The sequence below is a fragment of the Bufo bufo genome, chromosome 9 (genome assembly GCF_905171765.1).
Source record: "Bufo bufo chromosome 9, aBufBuf1.1, whole genome shotgun sequence".
Classification (NCBI taxonomy): Eukaryota; Metazoa; Chordata; class Amphibia; order Anura; family Bufonidae; genus Bufo; species Bufo bufo.
In genome coordinates, this window is record NC_053397.1 from 165,022,485 (window position 1) to 165,046,006 (window position 23,522).

Sequence of the window (23,522 nt, forward strand, 5' to 3'; positions counted from 1 at the left end):
AGAGAGTAAATTAGACATTTTCTTTTGGTAAAAAGCACCTCTATGAATCACATTTGGCGTTTGAATATCATTTATTTTTTTCTTACATATTTTTAATTAAAAATGCATAAAAAAAATTTTTTAGGGCTTATGCACACAAACGTAAACATTTTTTAATAATAGAACATGTCCGCATCACAGCCAAGGATAGGACTGTTCTATTAGGGGCCAGACGTTCCGTTCCACAAAATACGGAATGCACACGGAGGTTATCGTATTTTTTGCGTATCCATTTTTTGGGCGGGCCACAAAATGGTTGTGTGCATGAGCCCTTCTACAGATAAATGACTTCAAATCTATATGCAAGTGAGCAGTTAAAGGGCATCTGTCAGCAGATCTGTACCTAGGAAACTGGCTGACCTTGCCGGCAGTTCTCTGTACTGTGTCTTATACAGAAGCGCATGGCGCAGCGCGAGACTTTAGGAGAAATCAGGTCCAGGTGTGATCTCGTTCACACTACAATCAAAGTGCAGAGGGTGCGGCAGTCACAGAGAGAGTCGAGCCTCTAGAGGTAACAGCAATGCCCTGTTGCTTCTAGAGACTCATTTGCATATGTGCCCGCAGTTTTCTCAGCAATGCAGGCACATATGAACATGGGACCCACACAGATGCCTTCAGCTGCCAAGTGCACATGTAACAGGTCAGCCAGTGTCCTAGGTACAAACCTGCTGACAGATGCCCTTTAAGGCATATGGAGGAGTAAGGGTGCACTATGTGGCTTTGGCCTGCCCTTGCCCTTCCTGCATCCCCTGCTGGCTCCTTCCTCAGATTAGATGCTCCAGAATTGGTATTACATGGGGAATGCATGTAATAAACAGACAGGTCAGGAGAGGTGACAGGCCCTATTTAAAGAATGAAATAAAAGTGGATGATTTTATCCAGTAGGGCAGAGAAAGTCATGTATATAGTGAATTTCCTGGTGACAGAACTTTAAAGCTACTTTCACACTTGCGATTAATTTTTCCGGTTTTGAGATCCGTCATAGGGTCTCAATACCCGAAAAAAACGCTTCAATTATGTCCCCATTCATTGTTAGTGGGAACTAAACTGAACTCCAAAATGCATTGCGTTCCGTTTGGTCGCGTTACCATACCGGAGAGCAAACAGAAGCATGCTGCGGGTTTCTGTGCGGACGACACAATAGATAATGGACCCGTCACCCACTGACTTTCAATGGTGTTCATGACGGATCCGTCATGGCTATTTTAAAGATAATACAACCGGATGCGTTCATAACGGATGCAGATTATCAGTAACGGAAGCGTTTTTGAAGAACCCTGCCGGATCAGTGTGAAAGTAGCCTGAAGCGGGAAAACATACTTTCAGTCTTTTTGTTAGGCCTCCTGCACACGACAGTATTTTTTCACGGGCCGCAAAACGGGGCTCCGTTGGTCCGTGGTCCGTGACCGTTTTTTCATCCGTGGGTCTTCCTTGATTTTTGGAGGATCCACGGACATGAAAAATGAAAAAAAAAATCTAAGTCAAGTTTGCCATTGAAATGATAGGAAAAAACGGACACGGATCACAATCTTGCGTGCATCCGTGATTTTTCACGGACCCATTGACTTGAATGGGTCCGCGAACCGTTGACCGTGAAAAAAATAGGACAGGTCATATTTTTTTCACGGCCAGGAAACACGGCTCACGGATGCGGCTGCCAAACGGTGCATTTTCCGATTTTTCCACGAACCCATTGAAAGTCAATGGGTCCGCGAAAAAAAACGGAAAACGGAAGCACGGACGCGGATGCACACAACGGTCGTGTGCATGAGGCCTTATACAAATTAGGCCTCATGCACACAAACATATTTTGTTTCCGTGTCCGTTCCGTTTTTTTGCGGATAGGATGCGGACCCATTAATTTCAATGGGTCCTCAAAAAATGCGGACAGCACACCGTGTGCTATCCGCATCTATATGTCCGCTCCGTAGCCCCGCAAAAAAAAAAAATAGAACATGTCCTATTCTTGTCTGTTTTAGGCATTGTTACAATGGATCCGCAAAAAAAACGGATGGCATCCGGATCCGTTTTTTTTTTTTTTTTGCGGATCCGCAATTTGCAGACCACAAAACGCATACGGTCGTGTGCATGTAGCCTAAACCAAAGTAGTATTTCTTGCTCTGTCTTGCAGTATGCCTTAGGGCCTGTGTGAATTGTCAGCTGCATTGCCCCCCCTGCTTTGGGAAGTAAACCTATACCTTCTGGAACGGCCTCCCTCATTCCATGGCCCATGTCATCCATACACAGAATGAGGTGTTCCCCTGCAGCAGATGGAGATTATTCACATCTGGGCTGTACAGCTCATCTAATGCACTTCTGAATGACAGCCAGAAGCACTGAGAATCAGGGAACACAAGGTAGGCGACCCATTAAACCTGCAGGCTCTGCGTAAGGGCTCATTTAGATGGCCGTGTGTTGTTTTCCGCTTCTGATCCGCAATTTTGCAGATTAGGTGCGGACCCATTCACTCCTATGGGGCCCTTTTCTTCCGTTCCACAGCTCCGCAAAAACTAATAATACACGTCCTATACTTGTCAGTGAAAATCAGGACGTGGCCCTATCGAAATCTATGGGTCTGCAAAAATGCGGAATGCAATCTGTTTTTTTGCGGACATGCTGAACTTTTTGGAGAAAAAACGGATACGCATTTTTGCGGACAGCATAAGGCTGTCTGAATGAGCTCTAAAAGACGGTCATATCCAATACATATAAAACCAATAACCCTGCCATAAAATGTGATATCTCTGATTCAGCAATGTGCATAGAGTAAACCGGCCACCACACCAAGATTAATCTCCGTGCTTTAGACATTAACCAATTCTCTCCCAGCCTGCAGCCTACCTATATGACAGAACGGATGGGGTTAACCCAAACCATTGCTGGAATAATGTTACAGCAGTGAAATTTTAACTCGCAATCCTGCCAATGAGTAACACATGTCAAGTCGGTACAGGGGGCTTACTGTAGTATGAAGGTGATTACTGGATTCCTTGAATTACCGTACTTTATAGCCTCATCCTCTCGCAATCATCCTAAGGGGTTAAGCATAATCCCCTCAGTCCCTGCCAACAAGTCATGCAGCCTCGCACCATTGTTATGACATGCTGTTCTCTCCCAGGCACTGAGAAAGGATTTTCCTCAAGAAAACGGTTTTAGAAGTAGAGCTGCGTCCTCCGAGTGAGACTTCCAGGACAGCCATGAAGCGGACGATGCATATGTGGTGCTCGGTCATCTTGCTGCTCCCGTTCATACAGTCGGCATCTCCTGTGCAGCAACAAGAACTCGACTATGATGCTGACGACATTTTTGAGGGAATGCTGTTCAAGCAACACTTTGAACGACGCAAGGAAGAAGCAGCGGCAAACGAGGTACCTAAGAATACTGGTTATATTCTTTCACAAACAGCCAGCTGAGGTGATCTTGCTGGCATTTGTAGTTCCCACCCAGCGGAAAAAATCACAAGTTGCCTTCCTTGGCTACAACAATGCTGCAAGAGTAGACATGCAATAATAATCGGACATGTAACTTTTATCTAGTTCTAGTCTGTGATAAATGTCATCGAAAATCAAATCACTAACTACATATAGTTCTGGCTCTGTTCACATCTGCGTTGGTCGACAGGATGAGAGGACAGATACCAAGGGTGCCCAACGGACCGCCATTGAGAATAATGGGGTCCGTCAGGGTGTCCACCATGCTGCTTTAGTTTGTCTGGTGTAACTGAGCCTCTGACACAGATGTGAACATAAAAAATATATAACTAAATCAATATAAGCAAAAATTTTAATCTGGAAATACTTGTATACACTGGATAAAACTCCAGGTCCAGTATTTCTAAAGAAAATCCCGGGAGGGGCAATTTTTGCCGTAATGTTTGCTTGCATTGTGTTTGGGGTATTCTGGTTTCATAATACTGATGACCTACCCTCAGGATAGGATTCCTGCCACGCCCACCCATCAGCTTTGTGGAGAGGCCACGGTACATGTATGAGATCTACTTCCTCCGCAGTGTTCACTGTAGTGATGGTGTAGGGCAGGGGTCAGCATCCTCCGGCGCGCCAGGTGTTGTGAAACTACATCTTCCATCATGCACAGTTGCTTGGCTGTCCTCTGAACTCCCAGAGAAGTGAAAGGAGCATGCTAGGAGTTGTAGTTTAACAACAGCTGGAGTGCTGAAGGTTGCAGCTTTTTGTCCCATTCACCTGAATGACAAAGAAATCTGTAATTACCTGTACCACCGCTACAAAGCAGACGGCGCGCAGGTGAACACCGAAGAGGAAGCAGCACTTGCAAAGGGTTTTCCAGGACTTATCTACTGATGGACTTCTGGGTTCTCCAGGACCTATCTACTGATGGACTTCTGGGTTCTCCAGGACCTATCTACTGATGGACTTCTGGGTTTTTTCAGGACTTCCAACACCACAGCTAGTGATAATATCTGATCACTGGGGGTGCCCCTACATATCTGACATTGATGACCTAATCAGAAGTATAGGTCATCAATAGGTAAATCCAGGAAAACCCCTTTAAATAATAATTATTAATGAAAAGAGGGGAATTTCAACCAATGCAGATCCAGGGCCAAGGTATTAATAATGTAAATGTTTCCAAAGGGTTTTCTAGTTGTCTTTTTTTCACCAGAGAAACAGCGCCACTCGTCCATGGGTTGTGTCTGAAATTGCAGCTCAGCTCCACTCAAGTGAATGGGACGCAGCCCACGGACAAGTCTGGAGTTACTGGGAGAAATGCGGACCTTTTTTCCTAATCTGAAACAACCACTTGGATTGTATTACTGTACCGTTAACATTTCTGATACAATCCTGGTTCCGGAGCAAAAAATAAAAATAAATGGGGTGGTAGCAAATGCAAAACTATAGAAACCATTAGTACAGAGCAGGTTATCGATTGGCTAAGTGAGATGCCTACCTCTGGTTTGGCTGGTATGATCTTCATACATTTTCTCATGGAATATTGCCTGATAAATAAGTCTCCATGTACCACTTTAATGTGAAAAGTATCCTGCCTCCAAGCTGCTTCACTAGATTAGGAGATGAGATGCTGTACCTGAGAACGGCCAATGCACAGTGTCAGAAGCTGTGGTGCTCCGGCTCCGCACACTGCTTACTTCTGGAACCACAGCTGACCAGTAGGGGGTGTCAGGTGTTGGACCCACACCGATTGGTTATTGATGATTTCTATCAATGTGTTAGTCCCGGAAAAACACTTTAAGGGTCTGTTCTCACCAGAAATATGGCTTCCACTTATGGTTGAGCCAAGACAACTATGATGGATTCCAAGTCTGAAGTCTATCAGGTCTGCATCAGGTTCTGAGATTTCTAAAGATATGAAACATGCTATTGAGTATGCTAAAAACAATCAAAACAAAGGACTTTTTCAGTCCAGATTCAGTTTCAGTCTAGGATGAATATGTGGAAAGCTGTCACTGTGTAAATCATAACTAATAAAAGAAAAATCAAGCAAACGCAGAAGAATTACACAGAAGACCTGTTTGACGAGGAGGTGCTTCCACTTCATTACACTGCCCGTAGTCTCGGAAGTGCAGTGCAATTACGGGTACTTGCTCAACTCACATGAATGGAGCGAGTGCTTGTAATTACTCTACACCACTGCTTCAGGGGAGATGACGGGCAGTGTAATGAAGAGAAAGCAACGCTTGCATGGAGCACCGCCTCCTCTTCAGACAGCTAATCAGCAGTGGTGCCAGGTGTTAGACCCCCATCGATCATGTATTGATGACCTATCCTGAAGATAGGTCATCAATATAAACAGGCAGCACAATCCCTTTAACTCAGACTTAAAGGGGTAGCTCCAGTTGAGCAAAAAAATTGCCCAAGACAGATACTGTAAATGTGATAAAAGAATAAAAGGCAAGTTAATTAACCATTTGTTTCCCTGCTGGTTTCTGTTTACTTGGCTGCAACTGTGAAGTGCCTGCATACCCAAAAAATAAAAAATCACTTGCCCCAGTGGTGGAGTAAGAGACTGCTGAGACCAGTGACTGGTTGCAGTCATTACCAGAGGTAAACAGGCATGTCACAGCTGTAGACAAGTAAATAGAGGCCAGCAAGACATCCTAGTGGTGAAGTATCGCAATGGCAAAGAAATAAATGGCTCAGTACTGCATCTTTTATTGTTAAGGGCAATTTTGCCCAACTCGGGCATTCTTTTTAAAAGAGGTTTTATCACCAGTTATCATGTACTTGCTGAACTGTGATATGTCTATCACATTCTAATTATTTCAACAGCCAAATGGACTTATAGTTGCAAAAGGAAGGTTTAGGAGAGACCCCGATGAAGATGACAAAGAAACTATTGAAGCCAAAGGTAAAAACATTTATTATCGAATTAAATATTTACTTCATAAAAGCAAATGTAAAAACATAGGGGGTCATTTACTATCAGAAATACGCCTATATTAGGCATATTTCTGGCGCAGATTGTGGTGCAAAGGTTATTTGCACCACAATCTGCGACTGTTCCCCACTCAGGTCTAAAAAAGTGGGTGTGGGCAGAGGCGGGCCTGTAGGTCTCATCTAGTCTCATACAATGGTAAACTAAAGTGGCACTGCCCTGGTGATGCAATTTCACTGTGCCACAGAAGGCTGCTTTGGTCATGTGATTTGATGTCATCATAACTGACATAGCATTCTAAAAGAGAAACAGTGGTCAGATAAGTCTTTTTCACCTAAATACCGTATTTTTTAGACCATAAGACGTTCCCCCGGTTTAGACAACATGAAATTAGAAAAAAAATATTTTCTACCAATTCAAAATTCCCTGGTTGTTTAATGAAGTGGAGGGGACAATGTCCCTAACTTTAAAGGGGCATTCCCATCACATACAATGGGGGCATATCGCTAGGATATGCCCCCATTGTCTGATGATAGGTGTGGGTCCCACCTCTGGGACCCGCACCTACAAGGAGAATGGAGCGGGGAGAGTTGTGGCTGGAGGACCCTGGGTTTCCCGGGGTCCGTCCACCACCAAGCGCTGCTCCCATACAAGTGAATGGGAGCACACCGCGCACGTGCAGCCCCTGCTCCCATTCATTTCTATGGGGCAGACGGAAATAGCCAAGCCAGCGCTCGGCTATTTTCAGCGGCCCCATAGAAATGAATGGAGGGCGACTGCGCATCCGCAGTGTGCCTTCTGTTCATTTTCCCGCTCCGTTCTCGTTGTTGGTGCGGGTCCCAGAGGTGGAACCCGCACCTATCAGACAATGGGGGCATATCCTAGCGAGATGGCAAAACCCCTTTAATAGTCTAGCATAGAAGAGGGTTAATAGTTTACAGTCAGGTTTTAATCCTAATGTGTCTTCTTTTGACCATTGAAACAAACACCAACGGAGCATGTGATAATGTAATAGGAGCATCAACATCACAATAAACATCAAGTCACAAAAGTTACAGTGTGCAGTACAATACAGCACCCACTGTGTAGCCCTCTTCTTCTTACTGGTCTGACTCCTCCCACTGGTGACTTCACTAAAGGTCCTTTAGCTACACGAAGTCAGGGCTTTCATGCATTTCCCTGCTGCCTGTGGACCTTCAGCATAGGGAGGGACTGACCATATGGATCAGTGTCGGGCAGGGAGAGAGAGAAGTGTGCAGGAGCTCACTCATTGATCCAGCACAGCGCTGTATGAGTGCTATGTCGGGTCAATAAGGAAGCAGTCAGGAAGCTCTGGTACTGCTGGACCACCCTGACTGCAAAAGGCACAGACTTTTTAGCAAGATACAGTATTTCCTGCTTAGAAGAGAGTAGTTCAAATAATACTGTAATTCTGAAAAGCTGTGTAAAGTCTGAAAATGAGCAAATAAATTTTTCAATTTTTAGTAAGTTTAATAAAGGGGTATTCCAACACAAAGGCCCAAATGAATGTGATTACTGACAACAATAATCATGTTAATCTGGAAAACAAAAGCATGTCTGCACCACTGCTGCTCCCCATTGTGCCCCATGATCCTTAGCAGCACAATTTCAGTGGGCGAAGATCACAGCCTGCTTGACGGGCACCATCGATTTGATCCATTTTCCAACTTCCCTTGCCCTTTTATCACTGTTCTGGTGTCTTAAATTGACTGAAACTTAGGCTACTTTTACACTAGTGTTTTTTGCTGATCCGTCGTGGATCTGTAAAAACGCTTCCGTTGCCATAATATAACCGCATGCATCCGTCATAAACGGATCCGGTTGTATTATGTCTTCTATAGCCATGACGGATCCGTCATGAACACCATTGAAAGTCAATGGGGGACCGATCCATTTTCTATTGTGTCTTGCTCCGTACCACATTGCAGACAGAAAAACGCTGCAGGCAGCGTTTTGGTGTCCGCCTCCAAAGTGGAATGGAGACAGAACGGAGGCAAACTGATGCATTCTGAGCGGATCCTTATCCATTCATAATGCATTAGGGCAAAACTGATCCGTTTTGGACCGCTTGTGAGAGCCCTGAACGGATCTCACAAACGGAAACCAAAAGCCGGAATTAGACTTACCGGTAATTCATTTTCCACAAATCCACCATGACGGCCCAGAGAGATTGACCACTGACCTCTGTAGGGGCAGGAACAGAGATAGGTTAAAAGGACCCCTCCCACCACCATTCATCAGCGAGTTCCAGATTATAGTGCCACAACCACCGGTTACGAAGTGAAACAACTCAAGATTTTTTTTTGGTATTAACTCTTACCAAGTCATTATAATAATTTTTGGGTGGGATATCATGCCGTCATGGTGGATTCGTGGAAAATGAATTACCGGTAAGTCTAATTCCGGCTTTCCACTTCACCACCATGACGGCCCAGAGAGACATAACAGATTATATACGTCTTAGGGTGGGGCAACGGCCTGTAGGACCTTGCGACCAAAGGCCAGGTCAGAAGACCTGGATAAGTCGAGTCTATAATGTTTGATGAAAGTGTTTATACTGGACCAGGTTGCGGCCCGGCATATCTGATCTAGGGAAGCTCCTGCCTTTTCAGCGAATGAGGCAGATATGGCTCTCGTGGAGTGAGCCCAAATGACGTCTGGACAACTGATGCCTTCAATCTTGTAGCAGTCTGTAATAGCCTGTTTTACCCATCGGGCAATGGTAGATCTGGAAGCTGCCTTCCCCTTATTTTTACCACAGAAGAGTACTAGTAAATTGTCCACCTTTCTTAGGTCTCTAGTGACCTATAGGTATTTTAGTACTGTTCGTTTGACATCCAAGGTATGGAAACGTTCCTCTCCAGAATTTTTAGGATTCTCACAAAAGGAGGGAAGAATGATCTCCTGGTTTCTATGGAAGTCTGTTACTACCTTTGGCAAAAACGTCGGGTCTAGCCTCAAGGTAATTCGATCCGCCTGGATTGTGAGGTATGGTTGTCTTATTGACAATGCTTGGATCTCGCTCAGTCTTTTTGCTGATGTTATAGCTATAAGAAAAGCCACCTTCTGAGAAAGATGTTTCAGGGAACTCGAGTCCAAGGGTTCGTAAGGCGGACCTGTGAGTCCCCTAAGGACAGTGTTTAAGTCCCAGGTAGGCACCCTTGATTTGAGAGATGGTCCATCTATGGCTGGCTCCATCTATGGCTGGCTAATTCAGAATCGAAATAGGCACTAAGCGCTGAGACCTGGACTCTAAGGGTAGAAGGACTTAACCCTGACTCTAGTCCTTTTTGCAGGAAGTCCAGGATCCTCTGTATATTTGGTTTAGTCTGGTCTGGGGCTTCGTCACCTGACCAGGTGCAGAATCTTCTCCAGATTTTAAAATAAATGGAGCTAGTCACCTTCTTTCTGCTGGCCTTCAAGGTAGATATCACACCCTCTGAGAGACCTCTGCGTCTTAGAAGGTTGGACTCAGGATCCAAGCAGAGAGGTTGAAGATATCCGGATGAGGATGGAGAAACGGCCCCTGGATCAGGATATCCTTCCTCCTTGGGAGAATAAATGCTTCCTGTGGGGAGAGGTTGGTTAGAATCGAGAACCAGCTCCTCTTGGGCCAGTATGGGGTGACCAGGATTATTCTGGCCGTCCCTGATGATTTTTTGGAGAACCTTTGGGATTAACGGGAACGGAGGGAAGGCATATGCAAGATCCCAGTTCCAGTGCAGGGAGAAGGCGTCGATCGCTAGGGGCCTGTCCCTCGGGTTTAGGGAGCAAAAGGTTGATACCTTTGCGTTTTTCCTGGTAGTGAATAGATCTACCAGTGGGAGGCCCCATCTCTGGACAATTAGATTGAAGATGTCGATGCTTAGAGACCATGCACCCTGGTCTATGGTGGTCCTGCTGAGGAAGTCCGCCGCGCTGTTTAGGCTTCCTTTTAAATGAATTGCAGATATTGACTTTACATTTTTTCCCCCCCAAAGGAAGATTCTTCTGTAGAGACCTTCTAGTTTTTGAGACCGTGTGCCCCCCTGATGCTTGAGGTAGGACACGGTCATTACATTGTCTGAATAGATCTTTATATGTTGGTTCCTTAGTTTTGGAGTGGCTGCTCGTATTGTCTCCTAAACTGCCCTGAGCTCCCTGTAGTTTGAGGACTGAGCTGCAATTTTCGGAGACCAGTCTCCCTGGTAGAGGTCAGAGTATATTTTTGCACCCCATCCTTTTACGCTGGCATCGGTCTGAACATGCACTGCTGGGGTTTTGAGCCAGACCATGGCCTTTTTTAGATTTTTTGTTTGAAGCCACCACTGGACTGAAGATCTTATGTGGCCCGGGATCAGGATTTTCCTGTCCAAAGAGGACAGATGCTTGTCCCATTTTCTTAGAAGCCAGGACTGAAGGGCTCTGTAATGGGCCTGGCACCAAGGGACTGCTACCATGCAGGATGTCATTTGACCTAAAAGGCTCATTGTTTCTCTGAAAGAGAAGGAGCGACGTCCTAGGAAGGCCCTGATTGATGATTGAAGGTTCTGGATTCTTTCTGCTGGAAGGAAGGTTGTTTGTTTTACCGAATCCAGCAAAACCCCTAAGAATTTTACCTTGGTATTTGGAACTAGGGATGACTTTTTTAGGTTTATCACCCAACCTAGAGCTGTCAGAAGGGAACAGAAGATCTCTCGATCTGCTATAGACTGGTCCACCGTGTTTGAAATCAGCAAAAAGTCGTCTAGGTAAGGAACAACAGTCACCCCCTGAGACCTCAGGGAGGCGACCATCTCTACCACCAGCTTCGTGAAAATCCTTGGGGCTGAGGCCAGCCCGAAGGGGAGAGCCACGAACTGGAAATGATGAACGGACAATTTGTGATCCCTTAATGCAAAACGCAGGAGCCTCTGGGTGTGAATAGGAACATGATAATATGCGTCCTTCAGGTCGATTGTACAGAGGAACGCGTCTTTTTGAATTAAAGGAATGGTAGAATTTAGGGATTCCATCTTGAACCTTCTGTAAATTACGAATTTGTTTAGCCTCTTGAGGTTTATAATCATGCGGAAGGAACCCCCCGGCTTCTTTACTAAGAAAAGGTTGGAGTAGAATCCCTGCCCCCGTTGAAGCTCGGGAACTGGACCTCCTTCCAAATCTGGCTGTGCTGAAAAGGAGAAGAGTGGTGAGAAATCAGAAATACATTCGGAGGAGGGGAAGATAACTCTATCCTGTAGCCGTTTTTGATAAGATTTTGCGCCCAGGGGTTGGGAGAAATCTGCTGCCACTGAGCAAAAAATTGGGATAGTCTTCCCCCTATCCTGGAGTCACTGTTTCTCACCGCCCTTGTCCTGGGGATTAAGGAGGTACCCTCTACCCCTCCCCCTTTTGGGTAACTCCAATGTCCGGATTTACCTTTACTACGAAAGGAGCTAATTTGGGAATATTGACTACGAAAGGAGGGTTTCTTTTTAGGGGTTTTCTCCTCAGGGAACCCTTTCTTTTTATCAGTAGCCATCTCGAGAATCTTGTCCTATAGAACACAACTTCATTTTGGAAGAGATGTCGCCTGACCAGGATTTCATCCAAAGTGCCCCCTGGGCAGCATTGGACATGGCGCGTCCTTGGCTGAGAATCTAATTGTCTCTGCGGAGGCGTCCGCTAGGAACCCTGTGGCAGATTTTAACAAGGGAATAGAGTCTAGGATCTGTTCCCTGGACGTCTTGTTAATTAGATGATTTTCTAATTCATTCAGCCACAGGTACATAGACCTGGCGACTGAAGTAGCGGCTATGTTGGTCTTAACACTAAACATAGCTGCCTCCTGTCTGCCTTCCTTTCCATGGTGTCCCTTAACTGACAGGAGTCCTCGAATGGTAGCGAGGTTTTCTTATTAACTTTGGCCACCTGGACGTAAATTCTGGGGACTTCGTCAAAAATCTTAAGAGTCTGACGGGTCAAATACAAGGCGGTTCCTGAATTCCTTGTAAATCCCTAGTTTCTTTTCTGGATGGGCCCATTCATCCATCACCATCTCCTTAATGTTTTCATTTATGGGGAATACACGGGAGCGTCTGACCTTCAATCCCCCAAACATCTCTTCCTGAACTGTATGGGGTCGCTGGATGTCCTCCACCCCATTGTATCCCTGACCGCCTTTAAAGGGTTTCTGTCACCCCACTAAAGTGATATTTTTTGGGCTAGTTAAATTAGTTATATAGCGATATATTAAAATATAATAGTGTTCCTTACTTTGATCCAGCAGTTTAGTCAAAAAACGAAGTTTTATCATATGCAAATTCGGTCTCTACCAGCAAGTAGGGCGTCTACTTGCTGGTAGCTGCTGCAGAAATCCGCCCCCTCCTCTTGTTGATTGACAGGGCCAGCCAGGATCTCCTCCTCCGGCCAGCCCTGTCGGCATTTCAAAAATCACGCGCCCGTGTTGAATCTGCGCAGGCGCTCTGAGATGAGGAGGCTCGTCTCCTCAGAGCTCCCTCAGTGCGCCTGCGCCGATGACATCATCGAAATAGAAGACGTCATCGGCGCAGGCGCACTGAGGGAGTTCTGAGGAGACAAGCCTCCTCATCTCAGAGCGCCTGCGCAGATTCAACAGGGGCGCGTGATTTTTGAAATGCCGACAGGGCTGGCCGGAGGAGGAGATCCCGGCTGGCCCTGTCAATCAACAAGAGGAGGGGGCGGATTTCTGCAGCAGCTACCAGCAAGTAGACGCCCTACTTGCTGGTAGAGACCGAATTTGCATATGATAAAACTTCGTTTTTTGACTAAACTGCTGGATCAAAGTAAGGAACACTATTATATTTTAATATATCGCTATATAACTAATTTAACTAGCCCAAAAAAAAAAAATCACTTTAGTGGGGTGACAGAAACCCTTTAAAAGGTCACTCATCTCGCTAGGAGTTAATAATTTTTTTTTAGAGTCCTCGACGATCTCGCCCTCAGATAGGGGGTACTCGTTATCCCTTTTTTTTTGGAAAATGAGGCATCGCCCTCCAGATCCTCGGAGTCTGAGGAGGAAATGTCCACCATTCTGGGCCGTTTGGGTGGGCGAGCCCCCAGGGTATCTTCACGGAGGGAGGCCAGAGAAGATTTAACTTCCTCCTTAATCATAGATCTAAACTCCTGCATAATTGAGGGTTGTTCTTCTCTCACTAACTTGGCAATACAATCCTTGCAAAGTTTCTTAGCATAATCATCGGGAAGCCTGACGGAGCACTGGATGCATCTGGCGGTCTTTCTCGTCTTTTTTAAAGCAAGTTTGGCCTAAAGTGAGAGAGCAGCCCATCAATTTTGTGTTGATCTAGTATAGGTGCATAAACCTTTAGATGCAGTATACCAGAAGCCTCCAGGGGGAGGGGGGCTCATATCTGTCAAGCTGCCGGCATGCCCAGGTGGGCTACTCACACAGGGGCGCTCTGGAGCGGTCAGCTCCTTCTGCTGCGGTTCCTTCTCCTGGTCCGACATGTCCGGTGATGCGGAGAGCGATGCAGAGAGCGCAGCGGGAAAGTGCTTGTGAGCTCTTTTTGAAAAAGACGTCCACTTCCGGGTTTCGTCCGGCGGCCCGGAAGTGACGTCAGACGCGCGTGCCTGCGCAGAATGTCCTTCCGGTCAGCTACCTACACGGGGAGGTAGGCGACCCAGCGGCAGCTCAGGGCAGGCTTCCCACAACAGGGAGCGTGACCCTGGAGTCTCCCTGTCAGCTTAGGAACAACGTCCGCCGGAGAGCAGGGGACGCGGTCCTGGATGAAAAAATTCACAAGGGAGGCAATATTTACCGCCAATGCGGTCACCCAGGTAAAGAAAAAAAAACAAATAAAGAAAAGAGGTCCACTTCACCTCCCTGAAAGCCAGAGAGGACTTTTCTCTGTCCTGGCCACTATAGGGGCAGGAACACACTGGTGAATGGTGGTGGGAGGGGTCCTTTTAACCTATCTCTGTTCCTGCCCCTACAGTGGTCAGGGGTCAATCTCTCTGGGCCGTCATGGTGGCAAAGTGGAAACTCCAGTGTGAAAGTAGCCTTAGACACACTCTACCTTTGTTATGGAGACAGTGCGTGCCCACCACCACCACTCCACTCGATGGGCAGCACCACTGCTTTGCTCACTCTCTTCAAGGCTCCAAGGTTACAGTGGTCTGGTCCCAGCAGTGTCCAGCTCTCCCTCCCAGCCACCATAATGCTATTCTCCTTCCACGCAGGCTGAGGCCTGCTTCCTGCCGGAAATGCCCCTCACTGTCAGTAGGGAGTGTGCGCTCTTTCTCCGGCTCAAAGGGCCAGTGCACCTTGATCTTCCCCAGCCTATGACTAACCACCTTGGGGTATTTTAAAGCACCTTCTAGTGTTGGAGCGTGTCTGAGTAATAGGTTCTAGTACTCTAGTGTCTTGCAAAGGTGTGTGGTCAGGCTACTTTCACACTCACGTTTGGTGCAGATCCGTCATGGATCTGCACAGACTGATCCGTTCAGAAAATACAACTATCTGCATCTGTTCAAAACGGATCAGTTTGTATTATCTTTAACATAGCCAAGACGGATCCATCTTGAACAGCATTGAAAGTCAAATGGAGGACGGGTCTATTTTTTATTGTGCCAGATTGTGTCATAGTCCCCATTGACTTACACTGTGTGTCAGAACGGATCAGTTTGGCTCAGTTTCGTCAGACGGACACCAAAACGCTGCAAGCAGACGGAACGGAGGCAAACTGATGCATTCTGAGCGGATCCTTTTCCATTCAGAATGCATTAGGGCAAAACTGATCCATTTTGGACCGCGTGAGAGCCCTGAACGGATCCTACAAACAGAAAGCCAAAACGCCAGTGTGAAAATAGCCTTAGCTTGTTTGCCGATCTGTGTACTGACTTCTGGATTTGATCCTTCACCGACTCATCTGACCTCTGTACTGACCCTCAGCTGCCTACCCTGACCTCAAAATGTTATTAAATTGCACAAACTATACCTGCTCCTACCTTGGCCTTTCCCTGACTAGTTTGCCTAATCCCTTGGTGCTCTGCACCAATGTCTCTTGACCCCCATGGGGCAGGAGTCACTTGAACAGAGACTACTCCAAGAGTAAGCAGACTGGTAGTTCCCACGCAGCTGTACAGGGATAGACTGAAGACCAGGGGGGGCTACGTAAATAATGCTATTCAGGGTAGCTCCAGGGTAAATCTGTTCATGTGACACAGCGGATGTACATCTACTTTGTGGCACCCCTTTGTACCATGCACATGCAGAAGACTAGTCCCATCTATATGTATACAAAAATAGAAAAAGAACTGGATCGCAGATCCACATGCTATGCTTTGATCTCATCCCTGCTACTTGGTGCATGTGTACCGCTGTAGTGAGTGGGCTTATGCCTTTTGATCAAAATGTACACGAATGCCTCAGTCAGCATGTAGCACAGGAAGCGGTACACATGCGCCAAGTAGCGCTGTCTTCTGCTAAGTAGCAGGGATGAGATCAAAGCATAGCATGTGGATGTGCGATCCATCCAGTTCTTTTTCTATTTTTGTATATACTAGTCCCATCTATATGTATTGCATATCAACTGCACGTGCTTGGCCAGGTTTAGATAATGGACTACAGGGTGACTTATGGAAGGTTCAAAATCCATAAACTACTTAAAGGGGTTCTGCAGTCTTTTTAAATTGATGATCCATCCTGTGACATCGAGTGAACAGAGCTTAGCCCCGCCCAGGCCATTGATACTTGTCGTGACGTCACTGGGCCTGCAGTAAACAGCAAGAAGGCCGCGGCGCTGCTGCCAGACCAGCTGCCTTCTCAAACGGCTGATCGGCAGGGGTCCTGGGCGTTGGACCCCGCCGATCAGATGCTGATGATCTATCCAGAGGATTAGGGGTTTTTAGGGTATCAAGTTTTCTATACCCAATCGATACTTTTGCCTGGTATCGACCCCGATACCAGGATTTGCCTTATTTCGATACTAGGCTTCGCTATTGCACAGTCTAGTATCAGAGAACAAGGAGCGCGCTGCTCTCAGCGAGCTCCGTGTTCTCCTCAGCAGCACAGGGAAGAAGGAAGCAGTCTCTCTCTCCCTCCCCCCTGTGCCGCTGCCACCAATGAGGAAAGAGGGGCAAGCGCACTGCGCCACCAATGAAAGTAAATGTTTAATACAAATCCCGGAGGTGAGTGCTGCCGGGGAGCTGCGATTAGCGGCAGTTAACCCCTCAGGTTCCACACCTGCCTCCTGTTTTAAATGTTAATTATATTATCATTAGTGGCGCAGTGCGCCCTCCCCCCCTCCTCCCCAGTATTAAAATCATTGGTGGTGCAGTGCACCCGCTCCCCTCAACCTCCCCAATATTAAAATCATTGGTGGTGCAGTGCGGCCCCCCTCAACCCCACCCCAGTATTAAAATCATCGATGGCGCAGTGCGCCCCCCCAGTATTAAAATCATTGGTGGCAGTGGCCACAGGGTCCCCTCCTCCTCATTGGTGGCAGTGGCAGTTCCGATCGGAGCCCTAGCAGTGTAATCTTTGGGCTCTGATCGGCTACCATGGCAGCCAGGACGCTCATGAAGCCCTGGCTGCCATGGTAATCGCCCTGCTGCTGTGTGCACTATGCACAGTGCAGCAGGGAGAGAATGAAGTCCTATTCATCCTAGTAGAGATCTATTAGGGTGAATAGGACAAGGGATGAAAAGATCCCAGGTTCTAGCCCCTAAGCAGGGAAATGGTTATTAAATAAAAAGTAAAAAAAATAAAATTAAAAGTTTTAAAAAAAAACACACCAAAATATTAAGTATAAATCACCCCCTTTCGCAATTTTACATATAAAATATATAAATAAACATATTACAAATCGCCACGTCTGAAAAGTCCAAACTATTAAAATATTTAAAAAAATGTCCTATGCGGTGAGCGCCGTAACAGGAAAAAAAATTAAAACTGCGCGATTCGCCTTTTTTTAGTCACCTTGTCCCACCAAAAAAATATGATCGGACTGTTCTATTATGGGCCAGACGTTCCATAAAATGCAGAATGCACGCAGCTTTTTTTCGTGTTTTATTTTTTTTCGTGTGGTATCGATTGGTATCGAGTATCGCAATACTTTTTTATGGTATCGAAACAACCCTACAGAGGATAGATCATCAGTTTAAAAAAACTGCAGAACCCCTTTAAAATGGCATATACAGAATACATTGTATTGCAAAGCACTGCAATGCAGAGCATCCTCAAATGACCCAAATAGTACTTTAATGTATTCTGTTTAATTAACTGAGAAAGAGAAAAAATTAGGAGACTTTGGCAGCACAAAATGGCTGAACGTTAGAGGGAAAGGTAATGTAAATGAGGGTCTACCTGCACTGGAGGTACGTTTCAACTTTGCGAGTGAAATTAAAGAAAAAGCAATTAGCCTAAAATTATTACTAGATAAGTAAGGAAAAAGATTCAACTTAAACAACCTTTGTTGTAGATTTTAATTGTGAAATGGTGACATTTCCACCTTTATTATTATTTTAATACCTTCCATTTCAGATTTGCCTACATGCCTGGCTTGTGTATGTCTCAGCGGATCAGTTTACTGTGAAGAAACAGAAATCGAGGAAGTGCCCCCCTTGCCTAAAGAAACTGCTTATCTGTATGCTCGATTCAACAAAATTAAGAAAATTACTGTGAAAGACTTTTCTGACTTTCGTAAGTATACAGCGGCTCAGTTCTCCCTGTGCTTTAGTGGGATTGCCTTGGATAATATGGTTTTCTCCATCCATGGGTTTTGCAGCAGATTTCACTCTTTGCTTTACAGCAGGAATGGCCAACCTGAGGCTCTCCAGATGTTTCAAAATTACAACTCCCAGCATGCCCAGACTGCCTACAGCTATCAGCCTACATCAGGGCATGGTGGGAATTGTAGTTTTAAAACAGCTAGAGAGCCACAGGTTGGCCATCCCTGCTTTACAGCAATCTGCAACATACAGGACTCACAGCAGATCTGAATCTGCAGCATGCCCTAAAATCCACAATGTTTTCTTTTTCAATCTCAATCGCACTTGATGCAGTGTAATTTGTTGCAGATTTTCACTGTAGAATCTATACCGAATACTGTTTCTGCAACAAATCCGCTACTGATCATAGCCCAATATGTTCAATTTGGAAGGCTGCATGCCACTCTTTGTGAAAAAGTAGCATCATTTTATTTAACAATGCAATATTTCAGCTAGCTAAGAAGCTTTTCTCATAGCAAATTGAGTAAAAAAAATTAAAAAAAAATAAAAAAAAAAGCTTGCATAATGGCTGTGCCTGTTTGTACAAGCATAACTTTGAAGGAACAGTTATGTTTGGGCTTCCCTAAGGTCTCTCTCAGCCATGTTCCCTGTTTCAACTGCACAGGTAGATGCATTTCTCTCAGTAGCTGTGAGTGTATCCCTTCTGCTAGCATTGTGTACAGTGACCTCACTTCCCAGTATGTTTGTTTTTCTTCTAGAGAGCTCAGAAAGCTGATAAAGGGGGGTAAATCACTTACAGAAAGTCAGGAAGCTCATGTGATGTTTAAAAGCAGATGGTTTATCAGACTCACAACCTCAGCTAGCTCGCCCCCCCCCCCCCTCCTTTACTCTCTGTTACCAGGGATGAATCTTGCCTGACAACAAATTCATGCAAATTAAGGGAACTTATCACAAGGTTTTGGGCCAATTAAAGGGGTCAGCTCGGAAACTCCCCATTTTCACCCCCTGGCCCCCTGATGTGAGCATAGGAGCTTTTCATACTCTGATGCTCTCTTTTGCCCTGCGCTTTAAAAAAAACTCCACAAAAGTATACATCTGCTCAGCTTCTTTATAACACGATAACGTAGATCGGCCTGCATGTCCAACGTGACAGGTTCCCTTTAAGACAGTATTTGAGAATCTTTATGCAGTCATTCTTGCACATAAACAGATCCCTCTGATGCTAAATTGAGTCTTGAGTTGTCTTCCCTGTCTCCTAGCCACCTTGAAGAGGATTGACCTTACCGGGAATGAAATAGTAGAGATTGAAGATAAAGCGTTTGAAAAGCTCGACAACCTTGAGCAGCTTTCACTTGCAGAAAACAAACTGACCAGGATTCCAGCTTTACCAACAAAACTGACCTCATTTAATGCCAACAATAACATGATTAAGAGCAAAGCCATCAAAGCCAATGCCTTCAAGGTAACAGCACATATACAATATCATATGGTGATCTAGATTTATAAATGGATGATTGAGTCCAGTTGTGCTGGACCGGATGGAAACCAATTGTCTAATTCTAATTGTCTGAAGCTACATAGTGAAGTCTAATACAAAATGAAACAGTATTAATGGAGGCTAGATATGTGATGATGCAGATACATGGGAAATATGCCACAAAACATGTTCATCATCTTTACATCAGGTATGTGACATTATTTTCCCCCATGACTTCTCTCCCCTATTGTCCGCATCAGTCCTGCTTATAAAGGCTGTATTCTGGGTAATTGTAGTAATTAATCAACTGCTAATTGTAAATGCTGCTATCACAAATTATTATTTTCTTCTTATAGAAACTGACCAAGTTAGCATACCTCTACCTGGCTCATAATCAGCTGGAAAGCGTCCCAGCAAACCTACCTGAGAGCCTACGTGTCCTCCATCTACAGGTACAGGTCATATTATCTCTATTCTACAGGATGGGCATACTGCAGTCAGACACCTGTTCCTGACATAGATTATTGGATGTGCCAACATTTAAGTAATGCGTCAGCTTAAAGGGATTGTCCACTTTGGATGGGGGTTTTAGGTAGATCTGAAAAGGGAAGCCTATCTACCTGCATCCTGGCACTGGCTCCCCGCTGCTTCTCTCCCCATCCGCTCTGCTCTGCTCCCAGGAAGTCAACTTTCGTTTTGACGCCGCTGCAGCCAACCGCTGGCCGCAGCGGTGACCTGCTCCTTTTGCCTCATGATGCAAGTGAAGTGGGTTACTGCTGCGGTCAGCAATTGGTTGCAGTGGCATCAAAATGGAATTTGACATCCTGGGAGCGCAGTGGAGCAGCAGAGGCTGGGGAGAGAAGCAGTGGGGAGCCAGCGCTGGAAAGCAGGTAAGTAGGATTCCCTTTGTAAGTCTGCCCAAGAGAGCGGTTTGCCAAAAAAAAAAGACCTCAAAGGTCTGCAACCACTCCAATCCACAAGATAGAGGATCAGAGTCTGATTGGTGGAGGTGCAACTATTGGGACCCCGCTGATCAGATGAATGGGGGTCTTGTGTATGTCCTGTATGAACGGAGCAGCAGTCAAACATGCACAGTGCTCTCCATCCCTCTGTGTGGAACTGCCACACATTGTTTAAGGGGTTGTCCTCTTTATTTATATTGATGACCTACCCTTAAAATAGGTCGTCAACATCAGATTGGCAGGGGTTTGATTATCGGCACCCCACCAATCAGCTGTTTGAAAAGAAGGCCACGCTCCATGCAAGCGCTGCCTTCCCTTCATTGTTTTCCTGCTCACTGTCGCCCCTGTAGCACTGAGTAGGTAATTACAAATAAGTCGTCCCATTCACTACTATAGGACGGCTCCTTCCTATGAATGAAGAGAAGGCAGCACTCGCATGGAGAGAGGCCTACTCTTCAAACAGCTGATCAGCATGGGTGCTGGAAGATGGACCCCCGCTGATCTAATATAAATAACCCGGACAACCCCTTTAAGCGCTGTACTCAACTTCTCTTCAGTAGTCCCAGAGAGTTAAATGAAGCGTCCATGCAAATGTGTTGACTGCTGTTCTCTATGTTTTAATGCATCGACTATTATTCCATGCATATATTGTATTCATTCTATGTAATAATGATTTCTAATGATTTCTGCAAGGATGAGTAAAATATCATCCGCACTGTGGCTGTAGAATTTTAATCGGCTTTCAGAAAAGGCAAATACATAATTTTTCCACATAATCTCCCTAGTCCCTGCCTGTGCAGGTTTGAACATGTTTTGTCAATTCATTTGTGACTGCGGTGCGAGAAACAATGGCTTCCCCTCTTGTGATTTGCACAAAAGAAGAGCAGTGTTCAGGGATCCCTTTTCTGGGGTCTGAGGGGGTGTCTGGTGCGGATATTTATCAGAAAAAGTGTTGTGTCGCAAATATGTGTGTGAATAGATAGAGAAGTCCAAGTGTCAGCCATGAAGAAGGAGTGGGACGCCCATCCACGTCTGATGACAACATTGGGCGTGCACATGAACCGATTCGGTTGGACAGACAAATGCCAGTGGCTTAAGTGGCAAACCATTTCCAAATCTGCCATGGCTCTGTGGGGAAGACAGTGGTGCATTGGTGGCTCATAGCTCATCCTAAAACATTTTTCAATGGGGGAATACGAAAGCTTGTTGACAAATGGAAAAAGTGTATGGAAAATCAGGGAGATTATGTAAAAAATGACTTTTTTTTCCTTTTCTCAAAGTTGATTAAATTCAAAGTTTTGACATTCTTGTATGTATTAATGTGTCTAATTTATATTCCACGTATTCACATATTTAAAAATCGATGTATTCTGGGTAATCATGGTTTCTATTGTATTAATAACACGCTTCTTTTATCTTTACTTCAGTTCAACAACATAGATGCCATCACAGACGACACATTTTGCAAAGCAAATGACACACGTTACCTACGACCCAGACTGGATGAGATCAGAATGGAGGGAAATCCAGTGATCCTGGGAAAATATCCAAACAGCTTCACTTGCCTGAGAATTTTACCTTATGGCTCATATTTTAAATAATGGGTCTGTATGGTTAACATCAGAGTTACTTACCCGTTACCAGTCACCAGAAATAATTAGGTCACAAGTTTAATGATTTTAAGCAGGAAATAGTTTCAGTTACAATAATTTAGATAGAGCCTATTAAACAGTATAGCGGCGATAACACAGTAGTGTGCAGCGACCTCTATGCCACAGCCTCTTATAGAAGAGATAGGGACACACAGCAACATAGCGCTCATCTATTGGAAAGGGAGTACGAAAATTCTGTCCATTAAAAAGGATTTGCCACCTCTCCCGACCTCTCTGTATTCCCCATAACAGAACAATGTTGAAGTGCTTTTTTATTTTGTGTTCCTCTGTTATTTCTTCTAGAAATTCATAAATTAATTGTCTGTTACCAGTTGGGGGTACATGATTTCTACACACTTTGACACTGTCAACGTCAGACACAAGGGGAATGGTAACACCCAGCTGTCAATTCCTTCATAGGAGGAATAACACAGATTTGTAAGAAAAGATGCCCCGGATCTGTTAGCGAATGGGGAATACAAGTAAAAAATAAAAATTAAAATCCCTCAAGCTTTGGGCATCAGCCTTAAAAATAAAACCTCTCTTTTCGAAGTAATACCTGCAAAAAGAAACCACTAACCTCAAAATGTCTCCATTTCATAAAACTTTACTATCACCACCGGACCAAATTCACGTTTAAAAGGGGTTATCAGAGACCTAGTTTAGTAAGCCTCAATCTAGTCCCCATACAACTTTCCAATTTACTTGCCTTTCAAATTGTGCCTTGTTTGTCCGCTCTCAACCACCAGCTGGCTTCACTTCAACACGTCCTTTGCAGTGAGTAGTCGGGTCCCATAATCCCCAGCGTTGACGTCTGCTTCAGTGCTGATACAAACCCCCCCCTTTGCGGCTCCTCCTCATCAACCTCCCTAGTTTACACTCACTCTTCTCTGCACGTCAGCAGAGTAAACGAGCCGGGGATTAACCAAGATCTCCAATGTGGGTCTCACCAGTCTGACAATTAGGCTAGTTTCACAATAGCGGCAGCCTTCACCCGCCAAAACAGCCTGCTGGATCCGTGCTGCCGCTAGAGCATGCGTGCCGCCGGAGGTCCGCTCCGGCCCCATTGACTATAATGGGGAGTTCCGGCAGCAGCACGGCAAATATGCCGAAAGGCGACCGGAATAAAACTACGAAATGTCAATGTATATAGTCAATGGGGCCGGAGCGCACCTGCGGCGGCACACGTGCACTAGTGGCAGCACAGATCCGGCAGGCTGTTCAAACGCCGGAACAGCCTGACGGAGAAGGCTGCCGCTAGTGTGAAAGTGACCTTAGTGCACAACCCATTTAAAGTCTAAATTGTAT

The 23,522-nt window shown here is 45.4% G+C and overlaps 2 protein-coding genes across 4 annotated transcripts in view; one reads left to right on the top strand and one right to left on the bottom strand.

Annotated features, from left to right (window-relative positions):
• LOC120978732 (centromere protein P) overlaps positions 1–23,522 on the bottom strand; it is a 348,964-nt gene that overhangs the window by 261,160 nt on the left and 64,282 nt on the right. The gene's annotated exons all lie outside the window — the stretch shown is intronic.
• OGN (osteoglycin) lies at positions 2,278–23,168 on the top strand. 2 transcript variants are annotated; one of them, XM_040407042.1, is made up of 7 exons: positions 2,278–2,396; positions 3,158–3,407; positions 6,306–6,384; positions 17,936–18,094; positions 19,383–19,585; positions 19,957–20,052; positions 21,990–23,168. In XM_040407042.1, the coding sequence occupies exons 2-7, from the start codon at positions 3,237–3,239 to the stop codon at positions 22,161–22,163; spliced, it is 882 nt and encodes a 293-aa protein (XP_040262976.1). In that variant the 5' UTR covers positions 2,278–2,396; positions 3,158–3,236; the 3' UTR covers positions 22,164–23,168. The 2 variants fall into 2 exon arrangements, with proteins under 2 accessions (XP_040262976.1, XP_040262977.1); XM_040407043.1 differs by lacking the exon at positions 2,278–2,396 and having other exon boundaries at positions 3,118–3,407.